Raw genomic sequence first — 11,318 nt, forward strand, 5'->3', positions numbered from 1 at the left:
TATAAATTGTGTTCCATAAAGGCAAAACAGCCTGTAATAGTTAGTTTGTGTGTATACAGCTATCCAGCTGTTTGAAATAGCAAATAATTTCATTTTGTGGTATTTTGAAAACCTTATATTATATGTGACGTCATAGTAAACATTTCCCGTACAATTAAGCCCCGCCTCCTTACTGTAACCTTAACTGTGCTGCGTATCTCCTGACACACATAAATTTAAAGTGCATCACCTATAACAGCATGGAATGGTGAACAATATTGTAAAATGTTTGTGGGGGTCTGATATTTCTGGATTCCATGGGTCACCTTAACCCATAAAATTACATTCCAATGTCAATATTTCTTTAAATGTATGCATATCAATTACTCGATTCTAATCTATTTTTAAGTAACCTATGAAATTATGTCTACAAGAACGTGTAACTTGCCTATGAACACCCATACCCACAGGTGACAAAACATGAGAAATTCTACTTGATACGCATAAAAATGTCAGAATGAAAAAAATCAACTTCCATAAAGGCACAAACCTCTGGAGTTAGCTCGTGTCAGTACCGCTGTAGTTAGAGCTAGTTCACGTAGAGCTGGGAGACTTAAACTGGGCTGTCTGTTCTAGAATGCCCAGTGAAAAGGTCTCCATGAGACAAAATAAACTGCATCACCTATATAACAGCAGGGAATGGTGAACAATTCTGGCAAATGTTTGTGCTGGGATCTGATATTTCTGGATTCCTCACCCTACCCATAAAATTACATTCCAAGCAATATTCATTTAAATGTATACATACAATACTCGATTCTAATCTACAAGTCAACATGTAGTGTAAATGTATGCTCAGGCAACGTGTAACTTGCCTATGAACACCCATACCCATATGTGACAAAACATGAGAAATTCTACTTGAAACGCATATTTTCTATGGAACTATCTAAATACTGTTATGGGTCCATGAGGGGCTCTGCATTAAACAAATACAGCTGTTGTAGATATTTACTTGATTGCCACAGTCCTGGTTTTCTATGCCCAGTGAGGTCAGCATGGCCAGACAGAATTTGAGGGCGGCAAAGAGAAGTTGACGATAGCGGGCCATGGGGCTAGGCAGGAAGTCCTCCTCTGTATCAACACCAGCTTCATCTCTGTAAAACATACAATACCGTAAACAATCAACATGTAGTGTAAATGTATGCTCAGGCAATGATTACTGAGAAACCGATTTCCTTAATTCATTATACATTCTAAACTGTTAATCTCTATACTACTACTACATGTACATAATTACAGTAGAAGGTTTTGATTAATTTAAATTAAAGAATAGACAACAATCAAGACATTTACAAATAATGAGCTCATTTCCTCATTGACAAGTAATGATTAGAGAAAATCTAAATAAATCTGAATCATAGAGTATATGCAAACGGCCTATCTGCTAACCTCTAAATCACCATGTGTACTAGGACATGTTTGATTTCTATACAGATTCATCAGATCCTTTAGCCGACATACCCACCTGTCAAAGTCAGGTCGAAGGTCAAAGAAGACACATCCAGCCAGTCTCTGCATGACTCCACACTGTAACAAGGTGTGAGCCCCCACGGCTGATTCTGCCACCCGAGTCAACAAACTCTGAAACACAGTCATTGTATATATATCAACATGTAAGTCAACAAACTCTGTAACACAGTCATTGTATTTATCCATTTACATGTACCAGGGGTAAGTCAAACAAGAGGCCCATGGGCCACATCGCTCACCTGAGCACTGTGGCTAAGAAGAAGTAGAAAATTGGTTTATTATTATGGAGTTTTAATCCAACAGAACTTACAGAAGTCCCATGACCAATCATGGCTTTACTATTCCTGAGAAGATGATTTTTAAAGAATTTTTCTGTATATTTCTATGTAAAACTTTAGTCGGCCATTTTAGCCCCACCCTACCCCCGGGGGTCATGATTTGAACAAACTTGAATCTACACTACCTGAGGATGTTTCTCCATAAGTTTCATCTTTCCTGGCACAGTGGTTCTTGAAAAAAAGATTTTTAAAATATGCCACCAAATTTTCATTAATTCCCAATTATCTCCCCTTGAATGAGGGCCTGGCCCTTTATTTGAACAAACTTGAATCCCCTTCACCAAAGGATACTTTGTGTTAACTTTGGTTGAAATTGGCCCAGCGGTTCTTGAGAAGAAGTCGGAAATGTGAAAAGTTAACAGACAGACAGACGGACAGACGGACAGACAGACAAACGGACACCGGACAAAATGTGATCAGAAAAGCTCACTTGAGCTTTCAGCTCAGGTGAGCTAAAAACTCTGTGACACACAGTGAATTTTTATTTATATGTCATAGCCCTTAAATTTAATATCAATATAGAAAATCAATGAACTACAGCTAAATCATAATTTTTGAATGTGTTACAGATAAATGTTTGTTATATGCATGATGACAAATGTGGGGGTAGAATAAGTAGTAATGTAAGACGTACCAGTTTAGACAGATAGATATACAGCACTCTGAGTTGGGGGGTGGGGGACACAAGGGTCTGTAGTGGCTGGTCGTCATGGAGAAGGCTGTCCACCAGGTGTTGGAGGTAACCTTTAGAGGACAGAAAGGTCATCCACTGCTGAAACTTGTCCATAGACAGAATGGTGTCAAGTACTGATAGAGCCAGCATCTACAACAGACAATATTAATATAGGTCATGCACTGCTGGAACCTGCTCAAAATGAAAGCAGTGGATATAAAAATACACAAGAATATCAAGATTCACTCCTTACCCGTCCTACATCGTGTCCATCACATGCGTCACGACACACCATGTCCATAAAGTTGTCGCCGTATGACAGAATGGTCGCCACATTTTCACGCCTCAGCTGTTCATACTCAGAGTGGGCATCAGCCAAAATCCTCTTCCCGACCCCATCACCTCCTGCCTCTGTCAGAAAAGGAAACATTGTTGTAAACCTTTGTCAAGCTAGTTTAGGTTTTGTATTTCATATACTGTGGAATCATTATTGTTCGTGGGGAACCAATGTTCATGGCTTTCGTGGATAACCCTAACCCACGAATTTACATCCCCACGAATGTATATACAAACATATATTTTAACATTTGTTAAAAGTTACGATTACAGAGATCATTTTATATCGTAAACTACCCGTTACCCTTGTGTCCGTGTGACCGCGCATAAAGAAGACATTATATATATTGTATATACATGTATATTGTATTATATCATGTGGTTATAGACACAAAACCAAAATAAATAAATAAATAAGAAATATTAAGTATCAGCGACATCGATAACTTTATACATTAAGCAATCAAATGATAAATACAACTGCTAAAATTAAGTATTGTTTACATTACAATCTAACACGCTCAAATGTCCCTTTAATGAGGTCAATTATCAGTGCGATGTTGGAGTAGTGCTAATTAGCCAATTAGCATGAATTTGTTACAGGGTAAACGTATTATCGTTCTCATTGATTTAGATATTTAAAAACATGCTCTGCGTATCACTGGTGTTCTTATAATTATAATTTTTATTCACTGTGACATTACGGGTGTAATTTGGCGGTACAAGCCCCGGTACACATTTGTGTTCACAAGATAGATAACTTAAATAAGTGAAATTGTCAGAGTTTTCCTTCTTTATTCTAATTTTAGAGAAAAAAAAAACGAAATAAAACTTGTTACTAACGAAATTACGTCCCCACGAACCAGGAAATATTTGGCTATCCACGAACATTGACCCCCACGAATAAAAATGATTCCACAATAACACTTGAAGAGCATGTATGTATTCTAAATAGTTACATACAACTTTATGTAGACCCATGAATGCCACAAAGTAAGAGCAAAATCTGTGGAGTTTTGTTGACATTCAGGCTTTGACATCTTACTTTGAATTATATTCTTAAACAAGACACATGTGACATCTACTTAAACATACCTGTATCTGTGTGAGTCAAAGACTTGGGTTTCTGAGCAATTTGTAGATAATACAGCAGGGCCCCATATAAGTTGGCTCTTACTCTCTGCTGGCCACCACCTAAACAGAATTAGAAACTGATTAAAATTTCTTATTCTTGTACATAGGTGTTTGAAATAACAGCTTCATGAACATGCCCTTTGAAAAATTTCTTTTCAGCAAAAAAGTCTCTTCATGTAGTATTCAAATATTTCAGTAATATGTTTTTACTTGAAAGCAAAAAGTATGTACTACTAAGATATTTCAATAAAAACTTACTTGAAAGCAGAATGTGGTCTATTACTCCTCTAAGCACCAGTTGAAGGGAGGAAGCAAATTGGGTCCGTGACCCTGACACTTGACCCCATGACCCTGTTTGACCTTGACCTACTGTGGAGTCCAGCATGGTGAGGAAGTGTGAGGTTTCATCGTCGGTGACAGAATCCTGACAGAAACACTGACGTAGATTTGTCATCAGAGTCAGGATGATCCCAGCCACAGGGGCAGTTAACTCTGTCAAGGCATCATCTTCTGTCACCTAAAGATTATGAATAGCTTTTTAATTATCAATACTGAATGCAGTATCTTGCAAAGAAATATCAAAGATTTTTTCTTTCCCTAATATCAAAAATATTCCCCCCCCAAAAAAAAATGTCAACAAGAATATCTGTGAAAAGATTAAAGGACAATGTTACCTTTCTTCATACAATTCAAGTCTCGTATAGAGATGAAATTTGGTCCAAAGTTAGCATTGGTCAAATATTTATTTTCTGGGAATGGGGATGGCTTGTTCAATTATGGCAATACCTTTGGGTCGGTAAACAAGACACACAGATGTTGTTTTACCTTTCTCTGTAGTTCCTGTAGCAGCTCAAACAGTACAGTCTGTCTGTCCTCAGCGGTCAGTAGGTCCTCAGGACACGCGGTCAGCAGAACCTCTGTCACCTGACGCCACGCCTCCAGAGCCTGCTGTTTGGTGGACAGTTCCTGTCGGATCCTGTTACGCAGCACCACATGATGCAGAATATTCTCCACTTCCTAAAATAGTTTGGTAAATTGTTCAATATTTTGTCAATATTACAGGGTACTTTAAATTTTACATGTAATTTGCCCTTTCTTGAAGGCAAAGTAAAAGGGTTTTCGCAAAAAATAAATATGGCAAAAATCAGAAAGTGAGCTGAGAAAGTTTGGTGTGGAGGAGAATGGAGCATAAGATCTGAATGGGTGGACAGACTCTGTGGCACAAAGAGGACTAAGTAAGAAAGTAACTTTAATGCTTGAGGCTTCTTCATAAATGTGATATTGATCTCACCTCCAAAACTCGAGGTCTCTGAGTCACCAAGATATTGCCTTGGTAGTTGTTTAACTCGTTCATCAGTAGGCAGTGAAGTCGTTTGACGTCACAATACAAAATGTCCTGTTCAGTGCGAGTTTCTACACTTTTGATGGCTTGTTCAATCATCGACAATTCGAAAAACTCCAACTTCATAGTAGGAGGATAACGCTGTGAAAAGTCAACTTCGTCCAGAAGTCCTAGCAACTTCCTGCGCACTTGGCGGCCTGGAAAAGGAAAATGAAGTGAGAAACAGTCTACATGAGCAAGAGCAGTGGGATAAATTTTCCATGTTTTTTTATGCTTACTCCTGAACGGCCTGGTTGTCTGAGACAGATAAGATGTCTGTAAACTCTGCTCTGTAAATCTGTCGTACGTCAGGTCAGCTTCATCTCCTAACGCTGGTTGTAACACTGAAAAATGAAAATCATAGAACTTGATTACTTTCTTTAGCAAATCAGACTGTTATGATACAGGACCTCCTCCAAATTATTGTAAGACTCTTATTAACCTTGACTTTACCATATTAACCCCTAAACAGACATGGATCAAGACATTCATTAACTTCAGTGTGTGACCTTTGAACTTGACCTTACCTGATTGACCTTCTGACCCATCATCCAGAAGGGCCTTCATTAATCTCAGTGTGTGTGACCTTTGACGGTTCAGTGCAGTCAGTCGCAGTTCAATGGCTATCAGCTTCAGCAACCAGGACTGGGAAATCATTACAGGGCGTTCTAAAAATAGTAACAAAATTTATAACATACATGTTTGGGCCGACTTCAAATGCACATGAAAATTTGATTGTAATACTGCAAATAAATCACTGAGACACATCTTAAATGAATAAAATAATCTAGATTTTTACAAACATTTTCTTCACAAAATATGAAAATTCTTAATTGAATTTGAACTCACTATAAAACTGCTGAGTGAAAGGTAGATGCTGGAGCTGCCTGTACAGGAAGTCCCTCGTTGTACGTAAATATCGTAAAGTGGGCGTCGACGTCTCCTTGTTGGCAGCCAATAGGTAGATGAGTTTGTACGCCAGCTCAGACAGTCGTGGAGTGTCCCTCAAGCAGGTGGGGCCTGAGTGTGTCCCCACCCCCCTCTCTAACAGGGACAGAACCGCATGTAGACAGGTCTTAGGGGACCCTAAGATACCTGGTTTTAGAAATTCAAATTTAATTTGTAAATGTGCAGAATTTAACCTTAATAGATTTTAAAATCTTTTGCATCTTGAACTAAAAGTTAGACAAAACTTCTTTTTTCAGCTCACCTGGATCCTGGAGCAGAGTCCTGCTAACAGACTTCCTAATGTCAAAGCCCAGCAGCAGGTGTGCCAAGTTTGGTGAAGGTTGGTCTAGAGATCTCAGTAGGACCTGAAGTAGGTACTGTCTGGTGGAGTTACGGACGTGGCCAATCTCACGGGAATCATCTGTTACAATAAAGCTAATCAGTAATAAAGTGACATTATAATGGCATTCTTTGAACTTCTCGGAAATTTAAAACATTACTGTAAATCACTTTTTATTCGCGAGACAATGTGCTCGCAAAAATTTAATTCTCGCGTATAATAGTATTCCTTAGGAGTATATAGAGCAATAACCACAATTCGTGAAAATTTCTCGCTAATCAAGAGCCAATGACTATCTCGCGAAAATAAGGTGTCGCGAAAATTTAGTGATCTAAAGTATATTTGCATTAATGTTTACATTACTATCTGAGAGAGAAAAGTGCAATTTTTTTAGCATCAACCATATGCAGGAATATTTCTGCTTACATCATTTTCACATTATCACTCTTGAAAACAATTTGATTTGATTTTCACAAAGACACAGTACTGCTTATGAGAAAATGTCATTTTAAATTTGCTCAAGTGAAAAAGGGAGAGAAGGGGGGGATTCACTGTATATATATATATATACAGTATTGTTTAAACAAAATGGGAATTCAAAACTATAAGAGATCAATCCACACTGTTAAGATTCCTAGTTCCTATCTTCCTCAGGTTTATCAGGTGAATGCCCCCTTCCTTAACACCTCGCTGTTGAAACCATTATCATCTTTCTCTGAAACAATACACCACTTCTCCATGGGACCCTAGTTACCCTCTTCCTCTGTAAGTGGATTGTCTCTCTCTCTCTCCACACAATTTTAACATACCCTCTTCCTCTGGTAAGCGGATTGTCTCTCTCTCACTCTCCATACAATTTTAACACACTCTTCCTCTGGTAAGTGGATAGTCTCTTTCTCTCTCTCTCTCCACACAATTTTAACATACCCTCTTCCTCAGGTAAGTGGATTCTCTCTCTCTCACTCTCCACACAATTTTAACACACTCTTCCTCTGGTAAGTTGATTCTCTCTCTCTATCTCCTCTCTCTCCACACAATTTTAACATACGCTCTTCCTCAGGTAAGTGGATTGTCTTCTCCACCATTTGTTCCGGCTCCTCCACTTCCAGACATTCCACAAATCCGTGGAGCAACTCCAAATGAGAGGTCTGGAATAATGAATTTAAATATTTAATAATCTACCGTATATCCAGTTTTTTCGCGCGTTTGAAATTTTGTGAAAAGGGGGTAGATAAGTTCCTGTTTTTATTTTGCGTAGGCTTTTTTTTTACGATTGCAGATTTTTTTGTTTAAAATGGTTTTATGTCACTTTATAGTTGAAATAATTTCTGCGTGTTTTATATTTTGCTAATTAAAAATGATTGCGAAAAAAGCGAAAAATAGATCACCGCGAAAAAAAAACGGATACACCGTAAACCAAGAATTGCAAGGCTTACGTTTTTTTAAAAAACCCTTACAACAATTAAGTAAACCATTTATTTAATTCTGGATCTAGGCACATCTTTATAAGTATGAACCAGACTGAAGATAAAAAACCTCTGCTGAAGAAGAATTTATGGCTTTAAAAAATGTTCATCTTGGTGTTTCCATCAAAATATATCAAAATGTATAGATTTACCTGATTTGATGTGAACAGATTGACAAGGGCCACTTGGACAGGAGCTGAGTGACACACGCGATACAGGATCTTCATCGCTGACTGGGCATGCTCAGGAAGAGGAATGCTGAACTGTATAAACCTACATAATTATAAAACATTTATTCTAACTCTCACCAATTGTGACCATGATCACACAATGATAAAATTATGATAAAATGATGATAAAATTAATGTTTCTTACAACTTTTCACATATTTATATTTTTTATAAGACTAAATGCAATAAAAACTTTCATATCAATAAAAATTAATGTATTTTTGTTTCTTTATGACTTTCAGTCACCTACTTTGTGACATTAACAAGGTGGTCGGCTTTCCCGCTGCGTGGATTAATACTCAGGAGAAGACGATCCATGGCAGACACCATGGCGGAGGCTCCGGTCTCACGACACGCGTCCAGGAATGTCCCCGACTTCTCCAGACTGGTCTCTATCAGCTGTAAACACAGCAGACTGGCCGACTCCAGGGCCTCCTGTCCTGTACAGAACAACCAATCAAATTAACTCTCTTTACATCAGCCAGGCCAATAAACCAATCAAATTAACTCTCTTAACATTAACTAATCCAGTCAACCAATCAAATTAACTCTCCTAGCATTGGCCAGTCTGATCAAATTAACACTCTTAGCATTGGTCAGTCCAATGAACCAATCAAATTAACTTTCTTAACATTTGCCAGGTAAATCAACCAATCGAATTAACTCTCCTAGCATCAGCCATTACAATCAACCAATCATATCAACAGACTTAACACTGACCATTCCAATCAACCAATCGAATTACCTAACTTAATAATGGCCAGTCCAGTCAACCAATCAAATTAACCCTCTTAGCATTGGCCAGTCCAATCAACCAATCAAATTACCAAACTTAATAATGGCTAGTCCAATCAACCAATCAAAATAACTCACTTAACATGTAGATAAAACCATTTACATAGCAATATGTAATTTAACTTTACTTCTGTGAATAAAACACAATCATTTAAAAAAAAATTCTTTAACCATACATGTTAACCTATCGTGATGAAAAATAGGGAGATTCAGACCTCAAAAGCGGTAGCATTGCGCACGTGTTGTTTAACGCTTGGATTGTCGATATTTTTCATGTAATATACATGTATATTATAAGCCTTAAATGAAATCAGGTACCTACACTTACTAATCTTAAATATCAACAGCAAAGAAGAAGACAGAAACAACTTAAGTTTGACATAAATTTTACAAATTCAAATATTTTTCATGCTCATCATTTTGCTTGGATTGGCTGCTTTACTTAGCCTTTTGAAGAGTGATCTTTGCTGATATAGCCTAGAAGCAATAATTCTGAATGTTCATTCAGTTTTTAAACAAAACAAATGATGACATGGTTTAATCTAGATCAGGGTGTGCAATTAGCATCGCCCGACGCCCGGGGCTACCATTTCTTGTGGTCGGGCTAGTGATTTTCTGCAAGGAGGTAGCCCCTTGGGCTAGTAAAAATTTTAACTACACACGCAATACATGAAAAGCACAACCGGTATTTTCAACGTTTTTTTGCCATTTAATTCCCAACCAGTAAATATTTTCCAGACAACATGCTCCAACTTCAAATAAATCTCAATAATCTTATCTGTTTTGCAGTATTACCTGACTTGTTTACTTCCAAAAACAATCGTTTTTTTCTTAATCCGAATTTCCTCTATTCATTCGTTAATGGTAAATATATGCAGATATCTCATTAAAATATTTACAATCACACAATCAACTGAAAAATAAGTGTTTGGTGACTCACATAAAATATATTTCTAGTGTATTTATGATTAAACATGAAATTCAAAACAAAATGAATTTAATTTCATTCTAAATGAGCTGCTGCTAGACTAAGTGCAATGTTCAGAAAAAGGGAAGATAATTTATTTAAATTCATTTTAATTTTCTTACATGATAATTTAAACATGATTTTAAAATTTAATAGTGAGAATTATACATTAATTTTAAAAAGAATTAACTTAGTACCCTGACCTTTTCAAAATTAATTTCATTTTATTTAAATTTTTGCCCCTATATTTGGGCTAGTAACTTTTTACTTGGGGCTAGTAACTTTATAGCTGCCACTAGCCCGTGGGCTAGTAATAAATTTTTCTAATTGCACACCCCTGTAGATCTAAAACAAGTTCCTATCTTTCGTTATATAAATCAGATTTCCCGCGATGATCGAAAACGAAAGTAGAGATGTGCCACATGGCTTGGTCAATCGAGTGATTTCTATTGACTTTATTGATAAAGTTGTGAGCCTCTGTGCTTTTAAAGACGATGTCAAATGTTTTCATCTAATTCTTAAAAGCTGTATCTCCTTTTTCATGGCAGGGATGTTGATTAATTTATCGTAACCAATGTAATCACTGGTAGTCTTGTGTTGTTGTCGTTGTCAAATCCATGCTTGAAATCTATGTACAAAAAAAGCGTTTGTATGATTCCGAGTCAAATCACGCGATATCTATCGAGATTTTATGAGAGTGGCTTCAAAAATGGATACCCAAGCGGACCAAAAATACTTTTGACGCAGCTTTTATAGAAAAGCGGTAGATTTCTGAATTAAATCGGTAGGCGGGAGATGGAGTGAAAAAGCGGTAGACTCCCGCCTAAATCGGGAGAGTTAACATGTATGCTTTAACTATTTACCTGGTATAGCCTTGTATGTTTCAAGTTGTCGTACACTGTCATCAAGTATTTTCAACACCTGAAATAGAACTTAGATTCTTAATGAAACAAAGTACATGTCCCCACCTCCTAGCCCAATCTAAAAAAAAATATCCCAAAAGATCTCCGTTTTCATGGGAAAATCTGCGACTCTTACCGTGGACAAGAAGTGGGAGTCCTTCAGCAGATGTAGCATCAGGATGTACCCCGGGGACTTGTTAGCGGGGACCACGCCCCCCATCTGTACCTCAACCAGCTCCTCCCCAAAGTCACCCCCCACTACCTCATATTCCCGCAGGAGCTTACAGAGGATCCTC

At 37.4% G+C, this 11,318-nt stretch overlaps 1 protein-coding gene across 1 annotated transcript; it reads right to left on the reverse strand.

The window, feature by feature from the left end:
- Window positions 1-534: 534 nt before the first annotated feature.
- LOC134265851 (nuclear pore complex protein Nup205-like) lies at window positions 535-11,312 on the reverse strand. The gene is made up of 18 exons (XM_062748076.1): window positions 11,159-11,312; window positions 10,984-11,041; window positions 8,609-8,798; window positions 8,281-8,401; window positions 7,711-7,810; window positions 6,585-6,743; window positions 6,224-6,469; window positions 5,902-6,042; window positions 5,614-5,718; window positions 5,285-5,532; window positions 4,819-5,010; window positions 4,252-4,510; window positions 3,955-4,053; window positions 2,777-2,934; window positions 2,485-2,673; window positions 1,508-1,623; window positions 995-1,136; window positions 535-661 (listed from the first exon to the last, which is right to left on the reverse strand). The coding sequence occupies exons 1-18, from the start codon at window positions 11,240-11,242 to the stop codon at window positions 593-595; spliced, it is 2,676 nt and encodes an 891-aa protein (XP_062604060.1). The 5' UTR covers window positions 11,243-11,312; the 3' UTR covers window positions 535-592.
- Between the last annotated feature and the right edge of the window lie 6 nt (window positions 11,313-11,318).

Source organism: Saccostrea cucullata, unplaced genomic scaffold (genome assembly GCF_032062105.1).
Source record: "Saccostrea cucullata isolate Sc308-1 unplaced genomic scaffold, CSIRO_AGI_Scuc_v1 ctg9907, whole genome shotgun sequence".
NCBI lineage: Eukaryota > Metazoa > Mollusca > Bivalvia > Ostreida > Ostreidae > Saccostrea > Saccostrea cuccullata.

Excerpts from the sequence above, each read along its gene's own strand:
- LOC134265851 (XM_062748076.1), bottom strand. The coding sequence starts at position 11,242 with ATGGGGGGCGTGGTCCCCGCTAACAAGTCCCCGGGGTACATCCTGATG. Across the intron at positions 8,799-10,983 it reads AACATACAAGGCTATACCAG|GACAGGAGGCCCTGGAGTCG; the intron begins GTAAATAGTTAA and ends TGTTCTGTACAG. Across the intron at positions 5,533-5,613 it reads GACAACCAGGCCGTTCAGGA|GCCGCCAAGTGCGCAGGAAG; the intron begins GTAAGCATAAAA and ends TTCCTTTTCCAG.